The 26,919-nt window shown below is 41.7% G+C and overlaps 1 protein-coding gene across 2 annotated transcripts in view; it reads left to right on the forward strand.

The window, feature by feature from the left end:
• LOC127573378 (3-phosphoinositide-dependent protein kinase 1-like) overlaps positions 1-25,486 on the forward strand; it is an 80,587-nt gene extending 55,101 nt beyond the window's left edge. The window contains exons 2-14 of one of the 2 annotated variants that reach the window (XM_052021536.1): positions 1,452-1,745; positions 7,477-7,519; positions 10,266-10,403; positions 10,596-10,740; positions 13,374-13,471; positions 13,870-13,945; positions 15,074-15,142; positions 16,314-16,410; positions 16,923-17,096; positions 17,863-18,080; positions 18,502-18,559; positions 20,016-20,168; positions 20,939-25,486. In XM_052021536.1, coding sequence (XP_051877496.1) covers positions 1,452-1,745; positions 7,477-7,519; positions 10,266-10,403; positions 10,596-10,740; positions 13,374-13,471; positions 13,870-13,945; positions 15,074-15,142; positions 16,314-16,410; positions 16,923-17,096; positions 17,863-18,080; positions 18,502-18,559; positions 20,016-20,168; positions 20,939-21,052 — 1,677 coding nt within the window. In that variant the 3' untranslated portion in view covers positions 21,053-25,486. Of the gene's footprint in view, positions 1-1,451; positions 1,746-7,476; positions 7,520-10,265; positions 10,404-10,595; positions 10,741-13,373; positions 13,472-13,845; positions 13,946-15,073; positions 15,143-16,313; positions 16,411-16,922; positions 17,097-17,862; positions 18,081-18,501; positions 18,560-20,015; positions 20,169-20,938 lie in introns of both variants that reach the window. The other variant, XM_052021535.1, reaches the window with a different exon arrangement.
• The last annotated feature ends 1,433 nt before the right edge of the window (positions 25,487-26,919 follow it).

The raw sequence follows: 26,919 nt of genomic DNA on the forward strand, positions 1-26,919 counted from the left end.
ATGTATCTAAAGTACAGGAGCTCCTCCTGATGGCTGAGCAGTGAAGTCACAGTTCTGCAGATAAGTAATGTTACAACTCCCAGACTTTAAAATTGTTTACTTGAGTGGTGTTCTTCTGTTTGGGGTGATCACAGTATGACTGGTAACCAGAATGATATTAGGGCAATCTCTCCAGTTTATGGATTAGCTTCATGGAGCCATGACAAATCTACAGTACGTCCCATTTAAGGCCTTGTGTTTAATTCAGTCTGCCTAGAGCAGTGTTATAAACAAAGGAGAGTGAAAAGATTCAATTATGCATACATTGCTTTCAAATGTAAATTATGTTATTGGGTGGAGATGTTGAGTAGGTGGATTACTGTGGTCTGCAGCCAAGGTTTAGCACCTTTCCCTCATGCAGTCCTGGTTTCCTGCTCACAACTGCCTTTTGTTTCTACATGATAAGAGGTCATATTATGAAAGGCGTAAATAGGGTGGATAGTCAGAATCTTTTTTCCATGTCAGAGGTTTAAGGTGGGAGGAAGGAATTTTACGCAGAGTGGTTGATATCTGGAACACACTTCCAGGGCGGGTGGTGGAATCAGATACAATCATTATGTTTAAGGGGCATTTTGAGAGGCAATTGAATAGGCATGGCAACAAAGGATACGGACCTAATGTGAGCAAATAGGATTAGTGTAGGTGGGCAAAAAGGATGGTAAGGATTTGGTGGGTATTTTTGTGTGTATGAGTCTATGACTGGCTGACTTTCCCAAATCATAGTTTGATGTTGGGCTAGTGCAGTATTTGATCTAATAACTTGATGTGCATGTTATTGAATGTCAAGAGAAGTGGTGAAATGGACAATGGAAGTATGGTGAATCCAACCCCACTCTTCGCCAACCTCTGCAAGAGCAAGGAACATTGTTGGAATGCATTTTTCCTGAAAGTTGCTGTTTCCTTTCTCATCATGTAGAGAGAGCGAATTCCCCTTTCTCCTGTGTATTTGACAGCCCCTCCCTCCCCTGGGTGCATGAGTAATGTTTGCAGTTAAGGGGTCATGTTCCCATGGAATCATAGAAAACTTACAATACTGAAGGAGGCCTTTCAGGATTCTGTGGTGATGGAACAAAAAAGCTCTCTGACCTATTCCCATCTTCCAGCACCAGGTCCACAGTTCTGCAGGTCACAGTTCTTCAGTTACACATCCAAGTACGACATCATGTTAGCAGTGAGAAATCAAGTGTTCAGAGATTTATCATGACTTTCCTCTTTTGTTCCAAAATAGCCTGTATCAGAGCATATTTAATGACTGGTTTTGTAGTGGTTGTGTCTCATTTTGTTTGGATTACATACAAATGCACATGATGCATGCAGCTGCCTTGATTCATTTCCTCACGACTTGATTTTTTTAATTGAGCTTGTTGTATGATTTTTAATGGACCTATTTTCCTTTTTGCTTTGTTTTGCAGTATGATGTTCCCATTCAGTCCAGTGTAGTCCTTTGCTCTTGCCCATCTCCATCCATGGTAAGGAATCAATCAGACTCCAGCGTGCGACCAACGATCTCTGGTGCCACCATGGACAGCAGTGCAGGCAATACTGGCCCAGTGATGGGCTCTTTACCACAGCAAACAGGGCAACGGCAACAATCTGTGGTGCAGACTCAGCGGCAGCAGGCAACTGGGCACACCCAGCAACCACGGAAAAAGCGGGCTGAAGATTTCAAGTTTGGCAAGATTCTTGGCGAGGGATCATTCTCAACAGTACGTATTTTAAACTTTTATTTGTATATTGCCTTTTCTTTTTTTAAAAAAAAGGCTGAACATTGCACTCTTGTTTGTACAGAGGCTTGTGTGCATTCATTCTCATTCTTACTGAACCTAATCTTTTTCCGATTGATCCAAGTTAAGGGGTGTTCCACATCCAATTTCTTATGCTTGGGTGAATGGGAAAAAATTATGGTCTGTACTAGTAATCTGTATGGCTGGAGTAGTGTGTGGCAGATGCACTATACAGGCGTGCCTTGTCCAACTGTTTAGATTGAGCCATTTTAAGGTACACAAGACTAACCTCTGAGTCAAGAGATCTTGAATTCAAACGCTGCACCAGGAGTTGACATTGACTGTATTCTGACACTTCAGCTCAGTGCTGAGAGACAGCTATACTGACACAGTATCCATCATTGTAATAAAGAGGAGCTTTTCAGCTCCTTGTGTCATCTTGGCTCTTTGCAGGGCAATCCACTTAATCTCGTTCCCTCACTTACTTCATAACCCTGGAATTTCTTGCCTTCAGTATTTACCCAATTCCTTTTTGAAAGCTGGAATTGAATCTGCGTCCAGTGTACTTTCGGTCGGTGTATTCCAGGTCGTAACCACCCTCTGTGTTTTAACAAACCGAATTGTTCCCCTCATCACCCTTGGATTTTTTTTACCATTCACTTCAGTTCCGTGTCCCTTGGATTGTTTGGCTGAAAAGAAGCTTTTTCCTCTACTTGCCCAATCTCACCCATCACAATTTTGCACAGCTCTATCATTTGTCTGTCAATGTTATATTCTACAAGGTAAGCAACCCTGCACTGTCCTCTCCACTTTGTCCTTGTAACTAATATTCCTCATTTCTGGAACCATGTGGTACTTACTCATTTTCTAAGGCCTGCGAAAGGCTTTCATATCCTCCCTTAAGTGCGGAACCGTGGTAACCAGAATTAGACATGATATCATTATCAATATTTTATAGATCTTCAATGCGCCCATCTTGTACCTTGACTCTAGTTATGAATCCCAGGGTCCTATGTTTTATTAACTCCTTTCTCAATGTGCTAGCTCATTCAATGATTTTATGCACACAAAAACATAAGTCAGGTAACCCTAATCTGTTATCTGTCAGTTCTTCAAAAAAATTAAATCTGTCAAAAATAATAAATCTGACAAAAGTCTTGTATTTAACAAATCCGTGTTGGCTCTTCTTTAGCATTTCTGACTTCTCTAAGGAACCGTTAATTGTTTCACTGATCATCATTTCTAAAAGCTTTCTTATCACTAATGTTAAATTGATATGCTTTCCTTGCATCATTTCAACAAACGTATAACGTACATCGTTCTCGAGTCCTCTGACATCGCTCTTGTATCCAAGGAATATTGGAAGTTTATGGCTACCCACTTCTGCAATTCCCACTCTCACTTGACTCATCAGCTTGGGATGCATCCCATGCTGACTAGGTGACTTATCTACTTTAAGCAAAGTTAGCCTTTCTAGTACCTCTTCCCCATCCATTTTCACCCCATCGATTATTTTTGATATATCTATTACAGAGACTTTCTCTGCACCGTTTTCCTTGGTAAATGCAAGTACAGAATATCTGTAAGGATTCTAGCTAATCCCTCTGCCTCTATAAGAAAATGTATATTTTTCAAACGGTTAAGAGATAGAAAGCTGGTGCTCAGGGGGACATTGACTCCTTGTACACATGCAGGCTCTTCGTCCAATTAGGAAGGCAGATATTGGCCTTTATTGAAAGAGGATTTGAGTACAAGAGTAGAGACGCCTGGCTTCAATTATGTAAGGCCCTGGTGAGACAACACCTAGAATATTATGTACAAGCTTGGTGTCCACGTCTTAGGAAAAATATACTTGAGATGGAAGGATTGTAATGAAAGTTGACCAGATTGGTTCTAGGAATGGTGGGTCTATTGTATGAAGTGAGGTTAAGCAGACTATCAAGAGTTTATAAGAAGGAGAGGTGATTTAATTAGAACATAGAATATTCTTGCACTGCTTGATGGGGTGAATGTAGGACTGATGATTTTCCTCAGTGAGCTGTCTGGAACTAAAAATTACAATATTTAAATAAAGGCTTGTTCACATATGACAGAGATAAGAAGAAATCTCTTCATCTAGAGTTGTAAATCTTCAGAATTCTTACCAAATGGAGACGTGCTGTCTTGGTGGCTGAATATGTTCAGGACATATCGATAGATATTTCAATTATTAAGGAAATCGAACCATGTGGCATTAGTACAGGAAAGTAGCATTGCGATCAGTCATGTTCTTATTCAAAGGCAGAGCAGGCATGAGGGACTAACTGACTTATCCTCCTAGTTGTGCTTTGTTATTGTACACAAGTTAGCTTTTTGGTCCCTGAGTAGGCCCAGCCTTCCCTTTTTCTAGGCACTTAGTATTTTTGTGCCTGCAAAAGCTTTGCATTCAACTTTATTTCAGCTGTTAGCCTTTTCTTACTTCTTCCTTTTTCCTCACTTCTTGGCATCAGACCAAAATTGATGTCTCCTCCAACAATGCCAGAGCAGATTAACCAGGGATTTGTCTTTTATTTGGTGGGACCTTATTGTATTCCTTCTGTGCTCATCTATATAATTGTCAATGCTCGAAAAAGATTTCATTAAAAATATTGTTATTGCTGTGTTGAGTGTGATTCTTTCCATGGAGAACATTTGGTCAAGATTATATAATTCATTTTGACCCTTTGGCATTCTGGCTGAAAATTTCAGACTCATCCCTTTTGACATTTTGTATGTTTGCTTTTCTCTGGGGATGCAGTGAACTTGGGGAAATCTGTGGCAGTCCAAAAGATGAGGCATCTCCTGCAGATGGTAACACTTGTTCCCCAGGGGACATTTAGATCCACTGCTTGAAAGAGCCCTTGCAGCAGTTTGGAGGTGCTGTTAATTGATCAGTCATTGTGGGAGCTGGCAAGAGGGCAGAGTACTTTGAATATGCCTCCTGACGACATTCAAGCCCAGAGTGTGGGGGTTCAAACTAGAAAAGCCATTAGCGCCAGTAAATTTCAACAACACTCCTGCATGTATATGGGATTCATGCAGTCAGATAGCGACTGGAACCTTAGAGGAAGTGGAAAACAAAACTGCAGATGCTGGAATCTGAAACATCAACTGAAAATGCCGGACAAACTGAACCGGTGAAGCAGCTTCTGTACAAAGAGAAACTGGTTAACCTTAAAAATGGGGAGAGGACACAAGAAAATAGGAGCAGGGGTAGGCCACCAGGTTACTCAAGTCTGCCCCATCATTCAGGGTGATATATGCTGGTCTCAACTCCTTGTGTCAGTTCCCCATAGCCCTCAATTCTTTGATCTTTCAAATATTTATGTATCTCCACCTTAAATATATCTAAGGAGCTGGCCTCCACCACCCTCAGGGGTAGAGAACTCCCAGAGATTACACACCTCAGTTTTGAATAACCCAACCCTTATTTTGAAGATATACAGTGTATATCCCTTTGATCGTGACTCTCTCATTAATAAAAACATCCTAACATCTATCCTGTCAAGCTCCTTTATGATCTTCGATATTTGAATAAGGTCACCCGCATTCTCCTAAAGAGAGAGTTTTGAAAACTGTAATCCTTCCATACTTCCCTAAGTTCTGAGGAAGGGTCCCTGTCCCTAAATGTTAAGTGGTTTCTCTTTCCACAAATGTTGCTTCACTGGCTGAGTTCTTCCGGCATTTTCTGTTTTTGTTCCTTTAGTGGAAATGAATGCGGTACTTTGTCGCGGTTTGAATTACCTGGTGTTTTGTTTTGCCTGGTACAAATGTTCTTATCCTCAAAAAAAATTCTTCACTTTTCAAGAACCTACATTTTTCTTTTGACATCCTTCAGGTTTATAGGAGTGAACAAAAAACATTTGTAATTATTAGGGAATCTCATCTTCCCTCCAATCAAATTAGTAAATATCACCTACACACGATTGGCTTTGGCTCAAAGCTGTGCATCATTTTACTCGTTTTACCTTCAGTCTGAAACTTCAGTGATAGGTCCCTTCCAAAAGAGCAATATTTGTGAAGTTTTAATCATTCCCTCCAGTATATTAGATCCGTATGCCTCAGCTGATAAACTTTTGTGTGAGAATTATTCATAGTACCCTTTATTAATGGAACTGGGCAGCACGAGTTCTTGTTATGAGATTTTGCATTGATTCAATTGGTTATAAAAGGAAGCTAGATAGCTTTTCTTCATTATAAATTAATATACAAATGCTCCCTGACATTCAAACGCCTGCCCTTCTGAACAGCTGGAGTGATGTGTTCCGGTATGTGTCGGCCATTTGTAAGTGTGGGTGTGCATGTTGAGGTTTTATTAATAATAGCAATTTAAAAATAAAACAAACAGATTATGATAGCTAAAGGAAGTCTCAGTTGTGCCAGATTGTGTTCAGCACAGAGATTTAACTGAGGACATAATTACGAGTACAGGTAAGTGGCCACTTGCATTGAGGGTGGGTCATTGTTAGTGAGCACTATGGATATAGTTCAGTGACCCTGGACAGCGGTGGCAGGTAACTGACCCAAGGGCAGGTCAGTAATCCTGGATATTTGATAGAGAGTTAATGGCCCAGAGCATAGAAGACAAGTTAATGATCTTGGGCTTTGAGGGAACAGGTCAGTGAGGCTGCATCAGCAATGGCAGGCAAGGAAGCTGGGTCAGTGGCACTGGACGTCGATACGAAGAACATGTTCCAACTTATGAGTAGGCTTCAAGAATGTAACTCATTGTGCTAGGAAGTGGCTGTGCCCTGTGTCGAGTTTGTCAATGAAATCCTGAGTATTAGGGTTCTCTCTGTCCCTGCTGATTAAATGTAATAAAATGCACCTAAGGCTTTTTTTTTGTAGGAAAGAATTCAGGTTCTTTTCACATGCTAGTTCAAATTTTGACTCTGAGTTTTCACTATTCATTCTTAATTTATATGGTTATAAACAGCACAATAGCCCACTACCCCATCTGTCATGCCCTGGGATAGACCCGATGGTTCAGCCTCCTCAGCTCACTGGGGCAGAAGATTCTCAGAGAGAAATTCCTCCCCATTTCCCTTATTCTGAGTCTGCGTCCCCTCCACTCCTCTCCCCCTATTCTGGACTGCCCACCCTGCCAGGGGAAGCATCTTCCCTGAATCTTCCCTTTCGAGCCCTTTAATATCCCAACACATTCTTCTAAACCCTGGGAATTAGCTGGCCGTTACTATCATCACTACATTTGTTTAGGCAAATAGGACTTTTTTGTTAAGTGCGAAGAGAAAATAATTAACTGGGTGATATGAATATTGGTTTAATTTAGCTATTAACGAGCCAGTCTGTAATGCCGGAGAAGATGAAACCCCCTGGTTTAAATTGTGAGTTAGGTTATCTTCACTACGGTCAGCTCATTTAGATTGCATGCAGGACACATTTTGGCAAAGCTCTGACACCTGCACAGCCGATGAGCTTATCAGAAATATACAGGTTTTGTTGTGGTATGACGTACCCAGCTAAAACAGGTGCCCACACACAGTGCTAAAATTGCCAAGTGCAGTCATGATGAGTGACAGTAGAAGAATTTGAGTCCAGGAAGAAGCCGGGCTAAATGTTGTGAGGTGGAGCCTTGCCCACAACGGTGATAGACACAAACATAACTTGAGGTTGTGTTGCCCAATGGGGTTTCTGTTCTGTGGTGTAGCTGACTGCTTTCTTTGTTTCTGTGCAGGTTGTGTTGGCCCGTGAACAGACAACTGGTAAAGAATATGCTAGTAAGTAACAGCTAATTGATTTTCTTTCCAGCTCAAGTGATAGGGTTGGGCTCTTAATTCCACCATGGCTCATGCTTAATTTTCCCGAGATGACTAGAAACAACTATATTAATTTATGACTCCAAATCACGTACTGGCTTTGGAAACTCTCATGGAAGTAGTCTGGGGTAACTTCGTTACAGTGTGATAGGACTTGGGTTTCGTCGCACTCCTGAGTTCTGGATCCTGGAATGACTCTTTCCTTCCTCTGGCCAAGATCACCTACCCACCACACCACAGCCAAGCTCTGGAACAAAAAAATGATGAATGTGGAAGGTGGCCCATGCCACATTTGCTAGCCTCACAGCAAATTTTTGTCTTAACTGTGAGACAAATGATGAGAATGTAAATCTCAGACTTGTTATTCCATTTTGCTTTGTTGGTGACACAGTTTGAGTCAAAAACTACAAGGAAATATTTATGATTTCCTGTTCTTATTGCCAAGTTGATCGGAAACTTGTTCCATTCCCCCACCCCCCCTTTGTGGTTCTGAACCCAAGAGACTACCTTGAATTAGAAGGTCACAGCTGAGTCAGCCTTTTATCTGACAACTGACCTCAAGGTAACTAGTAATACTTCTTGAACTTCTAACAGTAAGATCAAATCAGTCTGATGTAAGTACTAAGCGAGCCAATGCTTCTTTTAACTAAGCATGAAGACCCTTCTTCCTAGAAACTGTGAAGGCTGAACCTTAGTTTCATGTTTTCATGTTGTATCTAACTAATTTGAGTTAAAGCAAATGATGTTAAACTGCATAAAAATATTTCACAGTGTAACAGAGAGGGTCAGTTAGTGAAATGTGTTTGATATTCTACATGTGGACTTATAAAGGCATTTGATAAGAATGCCATTCAAAGGACATCATGATTGAAAGTCATGAAAAGGGGCTGAATGCTTAGAAAATTGGATGAAAAACAGAAAATGGAGAATATGGTTTGTTTTTACATGGGGGGGGAGTGTACAGTGGAATTCCCCAGGGGTCGATACTAGGACCACTGCTTTTCTGAATAATTATTAATGACTTGGACTTGGGGACTTAGTGCATATTTTCTAAATTTCCAGATGACTCAAAACTTGAAGATGGTGAGGACTTCAAGAAGATATAGAAAGGCTGGGGAAAGGGAGGGATAGGTGAAATTCAGTGCTGAGTCATGTGATACTACATTCTGGGGGAAGGATACAAAGAGATGATATAAACTAGATGGCACACTTCTGAAAGGGGTGCAAGAAAAGAGACGTGAGAGTATATGCGCATTGAAAGTGGAAGGGGAGATTGGGAAAGTGGTTAATTTAAAAAAAGTATGAACCTTGGACTGGTTTCTATCACACTTTAGGAAGGATGTAAAGGTTTTGAAGGGGTTCAGAAAATTTTGGTAAATAGAAAGACTGGAGAAATTAGCGTTGTTCTCCTTGGAAATGTGAAGAGATCCGATGGAAGCATTTAAATTCATGAAGGGCGTGGGTAGAGTAAATAGAATATCTGCACCCACTGGTGGAGGGCTTGAGAACTGGGGATATAGAATGAAGGTGATTCGCAAAAGAACAAGAGATGAGCTGGGGTAAGGTTTATTTATACGAGAAGTGGTTACGGTCTGGAATGTACTGGCAGGGATAGTAATGGAGGCAAATTTAATTGTAATGTTCAGAAGAGAACTAGATAAGTATTTGAAGAGAGAGAATTTTCAGGGCACTGGGCGTAGGCAGCTTTGTGGGTCCAGCTGTTCTTGTATTGATTCAGTAGGCCAAATAGTCTCCTTCCATGCTCTTACCTCCAGTGATTAGCTCCAAAATTTGGCTTTGAACCGAGTGTTGGTCCATCACTAAAACTAGCTGCTTGCACCTCTGTAACATGGCCTGTCTCCGCCAGACTTGGCTGTTCCAGTGCATGGTGCTACTGCCTGACTTCTGTCATCTGCTTTCCATAAACATGAATCCATATAAAACTTTGCTGCCCATGTCCTAAGTACACACATGACTCCTTTGGCTCCCATTTATGGGATGTCTTTTAAAATTATGGCATTTGTTTTTAGATTGTTTATGGTCTTGTTCACTCTGTTACCCCTTCCACCCCACGGTGGAGGGGTTAACAAAGTGAGTTAGAACATGAACAAATCTAAAACCAAATGTCAACTTTGAATACCTATGCTTCTCCAATTTGGGCATTATGATCATTCCCAGATTTAATTGCTCTGTATTTGATGGTTGTGCTTTTAGCCAGCAGAGCCTAATCTTTGGAATTCCTTCCCAAAATATTTGTGTTTCTCTGTCCTCCCCAACTCATTTCTTAAAACCAAGTATGGTTCTAAAATTGCCATTTTCCCTAATATTTCATATTTTGGTGTCAGATATTGTTTGAACTTCTTGGGATATTTTAGCATATTAGAAGTGCTTTATAAATACAGACTGTTGTTGACATGGGGTTGGGTCTTTCCTGGACTGCAGAGTTGGGTTTCCAGTCCTTTCCACTGTACCTTAATCCCTTTGGGGAAAATAAGCGTGGCTTAAGCCTGGATTGAACTCTGCTTTGAGCTTCTCAAGGCCATGTAACTAGGCAGTGCTTCCCATTTGGTAGTATATGATGACTGTGTTGGTCTTTGGACACAATAATAGTCAACACTAGCAGCAAAAGTTAGAGTAATCTTGTTCTAATTGATGCAGATACAAAACATTAAGTCAGTAGCTTTTAAGTAATTACTTTATCTTACAGTTAAAATTCTGGAAAAACGTCATATCATTAAGGAGAACAAGGCACCATACGTGACCAGAGAGAGGGATATCATGTCTCGGCTGGATCACCCCTTCTTTGTAAAACTCTACTTCACGTTTCAGGATGAGGAGAAGCTCTGTATCCTTTGTTTTTAATGAATGCTTCATTATATTGCCTTTCGCTGCTTAAAACAAAGTACAAAGGACCCATGCTTGCCGTGAATGTGATTGCCACTTGTCAGAAGCACAGTTTAATTATGGAAAAATGTTACAGATCAAGGTTTTTTCCCCAATCTTTAACAGTATGATTTTATCCTGAACTTCCATACAGATTTTGGCCTTAGTTATGCTAAAAATGGAGAGCTGCTTAAATACATTCGTAAGCAGGGCTCGTTTGATGAGAACTGCACACGATTTTATTCTGCTGAAATTGTTTCGGCGCTAGAGTACTTGCATGAGATCGGGATTATACATAGGTAAGGACTTTTAGTCAAAAAGTAATTACTTACCCTGTATTGTTATAATGTCTTATGTGCTTCAATGGCATCATTCGAGTTAGCAACGATCAAGCTGATGCAGGTTGCCTTGGTGTCCTTTGACCAGGGAGAGAAGTTACTCGCCTTGATAGTATGCTTGAATCTGATCACCAGCTAGGAACTGCTGGAGAATGTGACTGTTGTGAAGGCAGTGATACCAGCCCAACCTCCTCTCCCTCCCAAATGTAGGGAAACTTCTAAAGGCCAGTTGGTAGCCCTGTCCCTTGTGTTTCAGGAGATGAGCTCTGTAAACTGAGATTCTACTGAACCATCTCAATAAATTAATACTTCTGTTGAGTTTGATCATAAAATGACCATAAGAAAGTTACACAAAGCTTGTAGAAACTTTTAAAGGTCAAGGCTTTTCCTTGATCAGAAAAGAAACCAATTTCAATCTAAGAAAGAAATATTGAGAGTTGGTACACAAGCAGGAAGTTAAAGTACAAATCATGAATTCCGTTAAGAAGTAAGAATGCTTAACAAAATCAGTTTCTAAGTCATCTGACAAAGACAGGAAAATTTGACCAGATAATGAAAATCTGGATAAAAAGGAAGGAAAAGTAGAAACTATGAGGAAACGTGAAAGAGTTGCTGGGAACAAGAGACAGAGTTTATTATGATTGGGGAAATTAACAGCTATACTGTAGCATGGGGTGAATAAAAATGAGAAAATAATTCTGATGGTTGAATGATGCTAGTGGGAAGGTTGGATCTCAATGTGTGGTGAAATTAAAGGGATACAGGAACATTTGGGGAAGGGCCACATACTGGAACTCTTGCTTTTCAGTTCAAAGACAACATTTAGATATTGGAAATCTAAGATAACAGAAAATGCTGGAAATACTCTGCTGGCCTGGTAGTATCTGTGAAGAGAAAAACAGTTAACATTTTAGGTCTGTGACCCTTTGTCGGAGCTGGAAGCTCCAACAGATGTTGAAAAGAAATAAGAAAGGGGAAGAAGTATGATTGGGTAGAAGTAAAGAGAGAATGGGCAGCAATGAGTCAATAAAAAATAGTGTCCAAGGTGTAAGTGGCACCAGTGGAAAGATTACTTCTGTCCAGAAAGTGGAGCAATGATTATATCTGAAATTGAGAACTCGGGTAAAAAACTGAGATAGAAGTGTTTATCTTTTTAGCCTGGAAATTTGCCTCATATGAGGGGTGTCCATTGAACTTTCAATTGCACAGTGCACTAGGGCAAAGACAAAGGTCAGAGTGGGATAGTGAACTAAATTGAGGGGTGACCAGAGCTCAGGGCAAAGCTTGTGGTCTGCCGAACACCTTCTGCTCCTGACTACAAAACCAACGCAGGTAATAAACCATCATTCCCTCAGTATTAATCAACAAGCTTCAAAACCTGGGCCTCTGTACCTCCCTCTGCAAATGGGTCCTCAATTTCCTTATTGGGAGACCACAGTCAGTGCGGATCGGTAGTAACATCTCCTCCTTGCTGACAATGAACACAGGCGCACCTCAAGGGTATGGGCTTAGCCCACTGCCCTACTGTCTCTACACTCATGACTGTGTGGCTAGGAATAGCTCAAACGTCATCTATAAATTTGCTGATGACACCACTGTTGTGGGCAGAATCTCAGATGACAATTAGAAGGCTTACAGGCGTGAGGTAGATCGGCTGGTTGAGTGGTATTGCAACAACAATCTCGCACTCAACATCAGCAAAACCAAGGAGTTGATTGTGGACTTCAGGAAGGGGAGGTCAGGAGAACACACATCAATCTTCATTGAAGAGTCAGTGGTGGAAAGGGTGAGCAGCTTCAAGTTCTTGGGCATTAACATCTCAGAGGATCTATCCTGGGCCCAACACATTGATGCAATCATGAAGAAGGCACGCCAGCAGCTCTCCTTCATTAGGAGCTTGAGGAGATTTGGTATATCACCAAACACTTGCAAATTTCTACAGATGGATGGTGGAGAGCATTCTGATTGGTTACATCACAGCCAGGTATGGAGGCTCCAATGCGCAGGATCGAAAGGCTGCAGGGGGTTGTAGACTCACCCAGCTCCATAATGGGCACAACCCTACCCACCATTGAGGACATCTTCAAGAGGCGATGCCTCAAGAAAGTGGCGTCCATCATTAAGGACCCTCACCACCTGGGACATGCCTTCTTCACGTTACTACCATCGGGGAGGAGGTACAGGTGCTTGAAGACCCACACTCAACGTTTTAAGGACAGCTTCTTCCCCTCTGCCATCAGTTTCTGAACAGTCCATGAACCCATCAACACTACCTCATTATTCCTCTTTTGCACTATTTATTTATTTTTGTAACTTATAGTAATTTTTATGTCTTTGTCTTGCACTGTACTGCTGCTGCAAAACAACAGATTTCACGGCATTTGTCAGTGATAATAAACCTGATTCTGATTAAGGGAACAGTATAAATCAGTTTGAGGCAATTTAACAGAATATGGAAAGGAGAATTAAAAGTGGGGAGCTAGTGGGTGGGTTTGTTCAGTAGGGACTGAGATCTTTGTGTGATTGCCTGCTATTAAAGTTAAGCCGTGGTTGGTTTGCTTGTTGGTTACTTAACCTGCTTAAAATAATTTCAGGGACCTTAAACCAGAGAACATTCTGCTGAGCGAGGACATGCACATACGGATTACTGACTTCGGAACAGCAAAAGTATTATCTTCAGATAGTACACAAGGTGCAGAATTTGTCCTTTCGTATTCATCAACTATTAATAGCGGAAAATTTATATAAAAATAAAAGCTCCGAAAAGAACAAGGGGTTAACTGCTGTGCTTTACCAAGCTCTTCCTAGTTTCTGTGTTAACCTCTGTTATCTTCACACTGCCAGAAGTAATAAGACACGTTTAAACTACTACTATGGACAATTGATAGAGTGCTTCATGAGTACAAACCTTGCATGATATTTTGACTATGGGAAGTACTTTTATAACTTGTCTCCCCTTGCACAAGGCTGTCTAAGTCAATGCAATTTCATTGAAATTAAAACATTAGAGGGAATGGGTACAAGGAGTAGTGGATGAGTGTGCTGATCATTCTGTGTGTTTTACAGTTTGCACTGGTTTTGGTATTGCAGCACGAGCAAATTCTTTTGTTGGAACAGCACAGTATGTTTCGCCAGAGCTTTTAACAGAGAAATCTGCATGTAAAAGGTAAGTAGATATCTCTGTTCCAGATCTGTGCTGAGGCAGCTATTTCCCTTAAGTATTTTGTGATACTTCTTACACTATGCCTGCCTCCCCATATCCCCAATCATAAATGGTGTTGACTTTTTCTTGGGCTTCACTTTCTCATTGCCTGTTCATCCAACTCTATCATGTCTGTCAAGTGTGGGAGGCATCACAAATGAGCCCAGATTAACCACAGGAGATGTTTAAAAACCTACAGCAAGTTCAAGGAACATTATTGGCATTCCTTTCCATTTATATAATGGTGCCTGTTTCAGACACCTGGACTATTACTGTGGTAAGGGTTCCATAGACTCTGACTAGAATACAGGTTCTTCAAACACTGACTCTGAGATTTGGGATCCTTGAGCCCTGTCTCAGCTGGGGTACAGCTTGCATAGGTCCTGAACTGGTCAAGGTACAGGGTCCACAAACCCTGCCTTTGACTGGAAAACCTGAATAGAGCATCGACTCTGGTTGGGTTATGCAGGATTTGCCTCTCATTGGACTATAGGTTTACAGATGTTGACTCTCACTGGAGTATGAGTTATATAGACTTTTACCTCAATTGAGTACCACAAACAGTGAATCTCACTTGAGGTACTGTTTTACAGGAGTATCTGCATCTCATATTGACTCTCACTTTGGACTGTCCAGAAACTGACTATCACAAAGAAACAGGTTCCACAGGCAATAACACTTTTCCCCTCCTCTTTTCCTCTTCCCCAAAGTGCAGAGCATACCTAATCTACCTGTGGTCTGTTAGAAATTAGTTGTTTCTAACTGGATCAACTTTAATGAGTGTTGAATGGAACCTCCCTGAGTCACCAGCACTCATGATAGAGCTGCCACACTGGTGGTGTTCTGAACTAAAGGAAGCTGGAGGCTGAACTTTACCCTCAGTCCTACTTCCGTTCTGACCACAGACTGGTGATGCGGAGGTCAGAACTTGGTGTCACTGGAATTCCAGGCATGTTCCTGCTGCTCTGGGAGAGCATCAGGCTATCACCTAGGTTTTATTCACGGGGCTGCTCTCTCAAGCTGTTTCATCAGTTGTTAAAGTGCATGTGTGTGCAGATACTATATTGATGTATGTTTTGTAATCCCCTGCAGCTCTGACCTCTGGGCTCTTGGCTGTATCATATACCAGTTGGTAGCTGGATTGCCACCTTTCAGGGCTGGGTGAGTATATGACATGGTATATTGTGATATCAGAACCCCCACAGGATCTCATTTTATTAGTTCAATACTTTGGGTTTAATCTTGTCAATAACCATCCCGCACTATCCTCTGTTGACACAGTACAGAGCATTGTCAGATTGCTGTCTAGTGCACACAAACTGGTATTGCCTGATGTTGTGTTAGTATCTGCAAAGGGCTTCTTAACTGGAAGTTGATTTCTAAATGTGACTGAGATCTGTTAACTTCCAGCAGAGCTAAAAGCCCCTTCTAAACTACTTTTGAAAGTATGTGGTTATTAATTAGCAGGTGTTGTAAATGTTTTCTGAATCAGTGCTTATTAATTGCTGTAATTTTTGACTTCTGTCACTTGGTGAATTGAAGTGGGTTGTAGTCATCCTATTCAGATAGTGAACTTGTTTTAACCCAGTGGAAAGTTCGTTACCATTTAAGATGCAATGGAGGCTTTAGGAATTGCCTGTTGGGACTATTTCATACCTAATTTATTTTTCTCAGATTTTTCCCACCCTTTACCAGTGTACTTTATCACAGAATAAAGGGTAATATGAAAAGCAGGAAAGCAGTAATATGGAAATCCTGTTTGAACAGCAATTGTGAGCGGCCTATTTGACTATTAAGTGTATGCCAGTCACAGGTGGCAGACGATCCTGACCTGAGTACTGAGGTCAGTTGTTCACTTTCTGCTGGCTGGCTAAAATCAGCTGACTTGGCATTGATTGGGGTTCAGTTTGGGTCCATCCTAATCTAACAGGTGCTTGTGGGTATTGCAGACCAGTTTGATCCTGGCTGCACTTGTCAGCAAGTGTTAATGCTTCATGAAGGCCCCACTTGTACATTTATCGTCAAGGATTGACTTTTGTGATCCCCATCTAACCTCGACCCTGAAGCCAGTTGTTGTCCCCTCTTCTGCATCACCTGTACTCAGCTAAGCCAACTGGATTGTGGGTTGATCTATGACAAGGCTTTGTGCTCTTGTCCTTTGGTCTCTCTTGGCCTGCTCAGCGCATTATATGGTGAACTTCTGAGGTTCCCTTTAACTCTTTTGTGAAGCCTCATTCATTTAATTGGTGATTTCATGAGCCTAGTATGTTTTTAAATCTTCGGTGTTTTGTTGACGATTGGTGATATTTGTTGCATATATTTTCCTTCACAGGAACGAGTATCTCATATTCCAAAAAATAATTAAGTTGGAATATGAATTCCCAGAAAAGTTTTTCCCAAAAGCAAAAGATTTAGTGCAGAAGCTTTTGGTGAGTAATTTTACGTCTTTCTTCTCCTGGATGTTCAACGTAAGCTGCTAACTAAATTGCTACTAAGTACAACCAGCTGTATTCTCAGCTTTTCACTGAATATCTACTCTCAGAAAGTATCTCATAAAAGTAAAGTGGCATTGTATTACATTCTATCAGTGTGCCCTGAATTTAATGACACAATCTAGGCCAGCATTTCAAAGTTTTACTGGAGGAATGCTGGACAACTGCAGGCATTGCCTTTCAGGTGTCATTTAAAGACTGTTGACCTATTTGTGGAAGTAAAAGATTGTGTGATACTAAAAACACTGAAGCAACATTCCTCCGGAATGGAACAACTGGTCATTCATTCAATTGCTGGTCATAGTACATGGCTGGAAGATCCATTCACCCATGCATTAACTAAATTATTACGTCACATGAAAAGTGTAATTGATTGGATGCCAGAACATGGAAAGCTATTATCAGATGTGTTCTTGTCTTTAATAATTATCTTCCCTTTTACATTCAAGGTGTCTGAACACACTAAGCGCCTTGGCTGTGAAGAGATGGGAGGTTATGGACTCCTTAAAGCCCATCCGTTCTTTGAACCTATTGTCTGGGAAAATCTGCACCTTCAGACACCCCCTAAACTCACTGCATATCTCCCAGCAATGTCTGAGGATGAAGAAGATTGCTATGGCAATGTGAGTACAAATACTCTTCTGACTCTTTGATGCTTTCCCAAAAATTTATGCTTCAATTGTTTGTTAAGCTTCTGGCACTTTAATAGTGAATCTTGTGGTACAGTTTCCAATTAAGTGGCAGGAACCCATGTCTGTCTGCATATTGCACTAGATTTTAATGCCTTGTGCTGCCCTCTTGTAGTGTACGTGGGCTTGGATGTCAGAAACCATGAAAAGTGAGCTGAATTTTCTCTCCAGCTGGAACTCTGGGCATGTCCCTTTGCCCTTCTGTCCCTGTGAAATCTTCTCTACTATATGACCCTGATCTTTCAGTCAATGCATACATACTCCAATTCTGTCTTAAAACATTTTGCCTTTCCCTCCTTTACCTCCAGAATCTCCTATGAATCTCTTATGATAATGATTATGTACTGGAAGGAAATTACAGTTTCTCAGAATTTACACGACGCTCATTTAACACCTTATACATGTATACATTGCTTCTCTGCAACCCTGTACCACACCTGCCCCACCACCAGCACCGCCAATCAACTGCAACTATTTTCTGCAATTCCATCTTTATCTAATCAGATCTTTATCTACTTTGTTTTATTTCTCTTTGGTCATCTCCTATGCTTTATGTTCTTGTTTCCCAAAGGTTGTCCTCTGTTTGACTGATTCGTCATTCCTCTCTGTGCTAAACACTGTTGTTGATGTGAAAGTATCTGGGAATACAAGCTATTGACTTTTTGTCCCGTCTTTTCTGCCCCATGGTGTCTGGCTGCAGTATGATGACCTCCTCAGCCAGTTTGGTTGCATGCAGGTGGCTCCCTCAGGCTCATTGCACTCGCTGTCTTCCCCTGAGCCTAGTCCACCCCAGAGGTTATGCAGTAACATTGAGCAGTATGTCCATGATCTTAACGACACTTCGTTCGAGTTGGATCTTCAGTTTACAGATGAGGACAAGCGTCTCCTGCTTGAGAAACAAGCCAACAGAAATCCTTGGTAAGTTACAGTTCAGTGTATGAACAGTTAACTCTTTCCTTTGGGTCAGACACTTCCCAACCTTCCCAATAATTCCAGCTTGTGCACTACTTTTAGAAATGTTTGTCTGAAGAGTTGTGTGTCCTTGTCCATACCCCTCCTTTCACCACAGAAAGTCAAATTCACCACTGCATAAACCATTGCATTGGTAATTTCTGTAGTTCCTTGGCTTACCTTGATATTGCTGTCACATCAGAAGTACGGCACCGTGGTCCCGTCCTCGACTGGATGTTGGGATTGTATGCCCAGTGCCCGTCGTAGCCTGTGTTCTCCCTTCTCCCCAGTATCCACATTTGCAAAATACTGTCAATTAATTACCTGTTTCCTTTCTTCCATAAATCTCCAGCATGCTGCCAGTTACACTGGTCTTTTCTTTTTTCAGGCACCAGTTTGTAGAAAATAATTTAATCCTGAAGATGGGTCCTGTCGATAAGAGGAAGGTACGCAGTATTTTAAAGTAATGTGCTTCTTTCTGTCTAAAAACAAGCAAAGAGGAATGAGAGGAAAAACTATCGCATGGTGACGGAGAAAAGTATGAGTTAGTGAAAGGGAAAATCCTTCTGTGATTTATTTTCAATTTGATGTAAACTCTCCTGCAATATATGTAGGTGCATTCTATCTGCGTAAGTCAGAGAATTACCATTCAGGATCACTTTTGGGAGGCAAAGCTGCATTTCAGCCTGTTGCTGAGTGACTGCACATGTTCCTGTCCTGGGAGCTCAGCTCTTCAGGCTGCGTCTTCCTGTCTGTCTTCAGCACGTCGGTAGCAAGTGCTGCAAAGCTCATGGAAGCAGCTGAACCTAGGCACTTGGAGTGGCAGCTCTGACACTCTGAAAAACTTGTGCATTTACAGTACTGGACAGCAGAGGGCAATATAAGATAAGATATCTTTATTAGTCACATGTACATCGAAACACAGTGAAATGCATCTTTTGCGTAGAGTGTTCTGGGGGCAGCCCGCAAGTGTCGCCACGCTTCCGGCGCCAACATAGCGTGCCCACAACTCCCTAACCTGTACGTCTTTTGGAATGTGGGAGGAAACCGGAGCACCCGGAGGAAACCCACGCAGACAGGGGGAGAATGTACAAACTGTGTACAGACAGCAGCCGGAATTGAATTCAGGGAGGTGACTGATCCTGATGCAGGATCTCGACCTGAAATGTCAACTATCCTTTTGCCTCCACAGATGCTGGTAACCTGTTGAATTCTTCTAGCAGTTTATTTGTTGCAGATGACTGAATAAAGTGAGCCCTGCTTCCCCCTAGTGGTTCATTTGATTAGTGCACAGGGCCAGACCTGTTCATTCTCTGGCCTGTGCTGCCTTTGCACATCATGGGATGTATGGTTACTCTTGAGGCATTATTCTATGGAAAGTCTTATAATGATTGTATTTTGATACATGTTTTGTGCTGGTTTTCACGTGACGATGAAGGGGGTAAGGAAAGCTTGTACAGTGTCAGCTGCGATATGGGTAATGGCTTTAGTAGTTTGCTATACAGCCCACACCTGCGCAATAACCAGTTCCTACTTCTAGATGTCTATAAGTCAATTTTGTCCGTAAGTCAGAAAACACAAAACTCAATCTGGTAACAAACCTCCACTGTATTGTAATGAATGGCAATCAAAAGCTCATAAGACTGATGAGAAGAAGCAATTACTAAAAGTAGAGAGAGAGAGGCGAAACTAGTTCTGCAGTTCCTAGGGACGAAGTATGTGCATACGTTGGACTTTTGAATTTAATAATATTAAAGGAGCTTATTTTTATTTCAGTGTTCATAACCCAGGGGCAGCCTGTAGTAAAAACACTCTTGTTGTACCATTGCCAGCACAATTCTGTGTAGGAGGACAATCACTCAAGTGGAGCCTGTTGATTTCACTGGGGATTTTTTTTTGCAGGGTCTGTTTGCTCGACGTCGGCAGCTGTTGCTCACCGAAGGCCCCCACCTCTATTACGTGGATCCTGTCAACAAGGTTCTGAAAGGAGAGATTCCATGGTCACAGGAGTTGCGTCCAGAAGCCAAGAATTTCAAAACATTTTTCGTTCATACTGTAAGTCCGTTACGCAATGTACTCATGGGTTTGTTGGGAGTCAGCTGCCACTTTTCCAAATTAGGTTGTAACATCTCGGCTGTATAACAATCTTGTTGTGTTTACACCAAATCCTCATAATTTGCAACGGTCATGGGTTTCCAGTGGGAAACCAAATTCATGGATACCACTGAGGCTGCTGGTAATGACACTGAGGTTGTAATGATGTAAGTTGGTCATCTCCTTCATGGAAAAAACAAATTTTATATAAATTTCAGCTTATAAGTAAGCCTCCCCACATTGCTGATTTCTGGTGTTGACTTGATCCCTACCTTGGCTCCTGCCCACGCTCTGAATCTTAGCTTCTGCCACAAACCCTAAACAAGTTCCCTTTCCCTGGTAATCTGGACCATGAGTAGTACTCAGATCTCTAGGTGGTAAGTCAGGGGTAGTGAGTACTTAATGGTTTCAAAATGATACGTGTTGATACCAGTTTTCAGAATGCTAGCTTTTGCGGTGTATGTGGTACAGGTAAAGTACCATTCCATTACTGCAGGTTAATGCAAACAACAGAGAGATCAAAGGGAAGCCTGGTACAAGTACTGACTGTATGAGACCCAACAGTCAAACAATGGGACCTTGATCAAGTCCCAGTACATCCATTGTATAGCAGGGGTGGATGTTCCCGGCCTCTCTCCATTGGAGGATGTATGTCTTTATAATGGGAGGGATGGGATGATGAGATTATTGCAGTATCAATTACCTTTTTGTTGCCTTGTTTTGTCTTGCAGCCTAACCGGACATATTACTTAATGGATCCCAGTGGAAATGCCCATAAATGGTGCAAAAAGATCCATGAAGTGTGGCGACGGCGGTACCAGAACCAGCAGAACACTGGCATCTAGCAGAGTCCAGCTCAAGTATATGGAGAAGCTTCCTCTCAAGTTGCCAGAGCTCCAGAGTTGAGCACTGTAACACAGCAATGAAAGCCTCCCCATTCCACCTTATCTTGCCCATATACCCCTCCCCTTCCCTCCCTGTCTCTCTTTAAAAAAAAACACAGCCTGTGGCATCCAGAAATATTGCTGTATTTGTGTGTATTGAGGGTGGGAGGGCTGCAGACTATACTCCCATCTTTTCTTTCCTCTTTTCCAAGTAAATGTAAATGGGATTGCGGGTTGCTTTGCCTGCTCTTTGTGCTGCAGGCTTATCATATCACAAATAGAAGACCCTTTGCCTATTCCTGTGTAACGTCTGCTCTCGTCCCAGCTTCCAGATTTTAGATGAAGATCGCACATTTATTAACTGCTTCATAGGCAGATTGCAAATCTCAATCTATGTATTCCCCACAACCCTCATTCCAGTTCCAGGTAGCCCTCCCTCTGCGCAGGGTCTGACCTTATTATCTTCTGTTTTTGTTTAATTTTCTGAAATTTATTTAAGAACTATGTGATTTCCACTTTTGTTCTTGCTTTCATCTGGCCTCTGACACCTGCTGATTCGCTTCCTCTCAAGGCAAAGGTATATAGTGGTACTGAGGAATCGATGTGCATAGAAACACATTCAAACACACAAGGAAATCCCTTATTTATGTGCTGACTTATTCAGAGTGAAACTGGTATTAATCTAATTATAGGGCCCTTTCTCATCTTTGTGATCAAGATATGTTCTCAAAACAGAAGATGAAGTTTTGTAATTAATTGACCTGTCCATATCGAGCCAGTATGTGTGGTGCGATAGAGTTCTGTACATGGTAGTTTTATGTAATTACCTGTTCTGATTCAGTTTCTACAGGATGCTCCTGTTAAGTTGTTGCTCATAACCAAAAAGATTGAAATTGATCTTTGGTCTTGGGGAGTCGCTGCATTTTGCTTGGCTGAAGATATTAATCTGAACGAGCTGGAATCGTCACTGTGCGAGACACTGAATTAACGCATGCTTAAACCAGCAAGTTACTTTGCTGCTTCCCCCTTTCCTTAAATGATGGAAATGTCTAAAACCATTTCAGTAATGGTGCAGTATTTGCTCACTAAAATTTATACATGCTCTGTGCTAGATATCACTCATGAAGTCAGACTAGTGTGTGTCTGCAAGTGGTTTGTGCAACCAGATGTTCACTTTGCAAGCTGCATTGTTTAATTTGCCGCTGTGATTCCTGTGGCATCATTGTACACGTGCCCAGGGTCTGTCTTTAGTCACTGGTCTTAGTCATTGTTCTCTGGCCATGGGGACAGGCTGTGAAAGCAGCAGGGATTGAGGTACTTGGCTATGCTCAGTCCTGCACTCGTACATGTGACTGGATTTGAAGGTGTCCAGTCTGCTGTCGTGTAACTTCTGTAAATTTTCTGTATATATCTATATATATATTATATATATATGTGTGTGTGTGTGTGTGTGTGTGTATTTGCAGGGGAGAGTTAAAATTGCACCTGGTACTGCAGTAAGATACTTCTATAGGACTCTGTGTGTGTGTGTGTGTGTGTGTGTGTGTGTGTGTGTAAACAAAATCAATGTTGGAGAGGAGAAAGGAGTACAAAGCAACAGAAGTCATACTCCACAATCCTCCTGATACTTTAGTAGTGAGCGACTGAGCCATACCAACCCCCCCAGGTCCCTGGCTCAATTCCTTGTTTGCATTAAGGTAGCAGAGGGGTTTACAATTGGTCAGAACAGTTGTGGCTCCCCCACCCCAGGTTTGCAAGGAATACATGCCTGCTGCTCATTCTGATCTAGTGACCCCTATGGGATATGTGTTTGGACTGTTGGGGAGCACAGTTTAGGGTTCAGGTGTTGGGTCACCACTGTGCTTCATCATGGTCTGTATTCTTGGAGAGCAGGAAAACTAACATGGCTAAACTGTAATCGCAGGTTATCCTATATGTCAAGGGGCAATGCAATGCTAGAGATTTGAAGACTTCCCCAAACAACATGGTAATGTATATTAAATATATTAGTGATGTGCTATCTGCACCGCACTGCAGACAGTCACAGAAACCCAGATGTAAAGTGACTTACTTAAAATGTGATCTTTGGAATACATGCGGCACAACTCTCCAGATGCTCTTTGATGTGTTTGTGTGTTTTGTTTATATTTTGCTCCTCAAAGTTACAGTATGAGCAACCTTTGATCTACATGGATTGATCGCTCTGGGTCTCTAATGTAAGACCGATGGGGCATGCTGGTCTGCAGGACGAACTGAGTTCAGAATTGTTCTAGGACTGTGTGCATTGACTGCTTACATTCAGCAGGCCACTGCAGCATCTGGTTCTCGTGGTTCTTGACTCGTACTGGAGCCGGCCAACTGCTGTAATTGGAAAGAGCCTTTGGCCAAGCTCGCAGTGATTCCCTCTAATAAGGAATAATGACCCAGATATGGGCTGCCACCACTGCTTTATAAACCACCCTTTATCATCATCTATCATCTTGTCACATTCCCTTTTTCAGAACACTGACCAGTTAGAACCCAGGATCTGAGGCTGGGCTTGTCCTGGTGAAAGGTGGCATTGTGTTCTCTGCAATGTAGTAGCAGCTTTTTGTCTGGCTTTTCAATATCCCTACCCCCAAGAGCTCCTCCTATCCATTTATGTCCAGGTTGAAGAACCAAACTTTATTAGATCTTGAAATATCAATGGCCTCTGGACTTTTAATGGGTGACCATGTAGTTTACCATGAGAGTGCGGTAGCTATGGTTCTCTTTCCCCAGCCCTATGAAAATTAGTACTGTATACGTGTGGGCTTCAAAGGTTTGAGGATAGAACTCAGTAACACAGTTTGGCAGTTTAGTGATGATGTGCAGTTCCTTCTGAGAACCAGTTAGTGACATTCGCAATAGCTCCCTCACTGACTGCACTCATGAATAGGACTCCTATTTGCCTTGGGGTTAGGGGCAGGGGAGAGAGTTTAACTGGTAACTTTTTATAGTTCGTGTGAGCTGCCACTATCAATCAGCGTCATAATAGCACTGGATGAGCAAGTAGGGGAGAGGAGCACCAAGAGTACAATATTGCATCACTTTCCAGAAGAGGTAGTAGCAACATTGAAGGGCCATAAATCTATAAGCAGTGGCTGTTTTTAGCACTTTGTGCAATGTGATGCATTCAGTCTGTGATCGACCCGTGCCACTGCAATGACTCCTTCCCTCTTGTAAATTTTTTGGGGGAAGTTAAGTTAAGAAATGGATAATATTATCCTGCATCGTATTGAGGTGCACTTTATGGATTTACTGTACAGAATACCAGTTTGCTTACAGCTGCACGGCTGACAGAGTATCCATGACTTGCTGTCTTAACCTGAGAGAGATTTCCAAGACTGCTCAGTAAGCATGTGTTTTATTTTGTGTGTATATGTGTGATGTTTATTTTTTGATGTAATTTTATTTGTTTCGCCACGTTTGTATAAATCTTAGACACGACTACAGTCCCGTGAGAACTGAGCAAACTTCAATCTCAACGCTTTACAGCTGTTGCTCCATCAGTGAGCAAGCGCAGATTGATTAAAATTCATCACTCCTCTTCCTTCTCATCCCTAAGAAAGGTTCAACCTCGCTACGTGTAATCACAGCACCACTGATTTCTGTACTAGTTTTTCCAGATAGTCCCCAGCCTAGAAAGATCAGCATGTTCCTATTAGCGCATTTGAATTTTCCTCCACTATTTAGTCAAAGGTAGTGACTCTGTTCATCTTAAGCTTCTCATTGTGAAGAGGGGAATTTCAAACAAAGATCATTAAATGCTCTGTACTCTGACTTCCCACACTGGTAATCTCAGAACCCTTACTTTGTGAGCAATTTAAAGGGAAGAAAATCTTCCCCCCTCCCAAGAAAAGTTTTAGTGCTTGCACATTTTGTCCACGTTGTCCTGATTGTGTTAGAAACAGGAGGCACTGATGTGTGGGGACGATGGGCAAAATAAAACTGGTTCTGAAGCTAGGAATGCAATAAAGTCCGCACACATTGTTCTTTTATGTTTATTTCATTTTACTCATGTCACATTGTTTCCTGGTTAAAGCAAGCCTGTAGTTCAGTCTGTTATTTAAATTCTAATATACAATTTGCATCTGGAGTTAATTCATGTTCAGGGGCCATGTTGTGTATGTGATGTTCAGCATTTGAATATGAATAATTATTGTAAACTATAATATTTTATGACTTTGTTTCCAGTCTTATATAAATTTTCTATTTGGTCAATGATTTGAATCATATTCCTCATAATTTAATGAACGTATAATACTTTTCAGAATATTTGTGCTTTAGATGGAACGGAATGACTTGAAATTTTCACGTAATGCTCAGTAGTTCTGTAATTAAAGCATGTAGGGGTTGTAGGTCTAAACCTTGAAATCTTTCTCGTGCCTCTTTTTTTTGAACGGTAATTTGTCTGCCATGGTTAATCGCGGTGTTATCTCTGAGGCAGAAGGTTGCAGGTTTGAACCTCTGTCAGAGGCTGTTGCTGCAGCTTCTCCCTCAATCTGCAACACCAAATACCTCGTTACAGCTTCTGTTGTATGCAAAACGTTTTGCCTCTACAAGTCGCTATGTCTGGGTATTTGTAATGCACTTTCAGACTTCTCTGTAAGAAATGCTGTATGTATCATTGTCATAACTGCTGTTGTTGACTTTGCAGCCTATAGACATAAACCCCAGATTTTATGCCATCAGTTTTCCAGAGGATTTCATGCTCTGAACTGAAATTCCCTTGTCCCAGTTAACAGTCCCACTGCTGATTTACCTGCTGTACATACTGAGTCACTGATGTTGCTTGTCAGGACAGCAGAGCCTCTGCTCCGGGGGTTTCAACTGAACAGTGGTTCCTCTTCCTATGTAGAAGCTTCTCCAGCAATATGTTGGGCAAGAGCTGGCTCGGGTTCTGCTCCAATCCCCTGTGCTAAGCAGCTGCCCGACAATCTCTGGCTCAAGGTAGTCTCCTTTTAACTGAATTGCAAGAAGTTACACTTTGAGGTGTGGAGACAAATTCCTGGAAGTGAAAATTTACAACAGGTAAATCTTACACCCCACTATGGGTGAAAGTGACTAATTTCTGCTGATATAGAAGGAGCTCACCAGTCATCCTTCCTGCTGGAGATGATGTGACAATTTTCTCAGTCATGTGTTGTGCTGAGGGTACTTACCCCAATATGGTTACATTGTGTGCATGTGTGTCGGGAGGGAGGGGCGAACGACAAAAATTTGTTCCAACAGGGCTCCATAATGGCATCTGATACTTTCCCTTGAACAGTTAGGTTTTAAGATTTTACAAGTTGCCCAAGATCCAAGCTGATAATATGTAACAAATCAGACTGGGTACCAGGGCCATGTGCTAGTGAGTGCAGAAGGAAGACAGAACAGATGACTGGAGGGTTGGTGCAGGAGGGCGTCGGGGTAGTTTAGATTCCTGAGGAATTGGGACTGTTTATGGGGGAGATGGGAACTCTCTTTGACATTGGGACCAGTATCCTTGGGGGTGTTTTTCTTGTGCTGCTGGAGGTGGGGCAGGGTGTTAAGCTAGTCTGGCCAAGGCATGGCAACCTGGGTGTAGAATCGGAGGGGAAGAGGAATTCAGGAAGGTAAAAAGTTAGAAGGCAAAGGTGTGGGGCAGTGACAAAGGTAATGATAACCAGAGCACAAAGGAAAGGGCAGAACTTACAAACATAAAGGTGCACAAGGAAATACAATCAGAGTAAGGAAAATAATGCAAAAAAATAATTTAAGGCTCATTGAATGCTTGTAACAAGATAGGTGAGTTGATAGCACAGTAGGAACTGTTAGCTGCTACA

The sequence above is a fragment of the Pristis pectinata genome, chromosome 8 (genome assembly GCF_009764475.1).
Source record: "Pristis pectinata isolate sPriPec2 chromosome 8, sPriPec2.1.pri, whole genome shotgun sequence".
In the NCBI taxonomy this organism is placed as follows: domain Eukaryota; kingdom Metazoa; phylum Chordata; class Chondrichthyes; order Rhinopristiformes; family Pristidae; genus Pristis; species Pristis pectinata.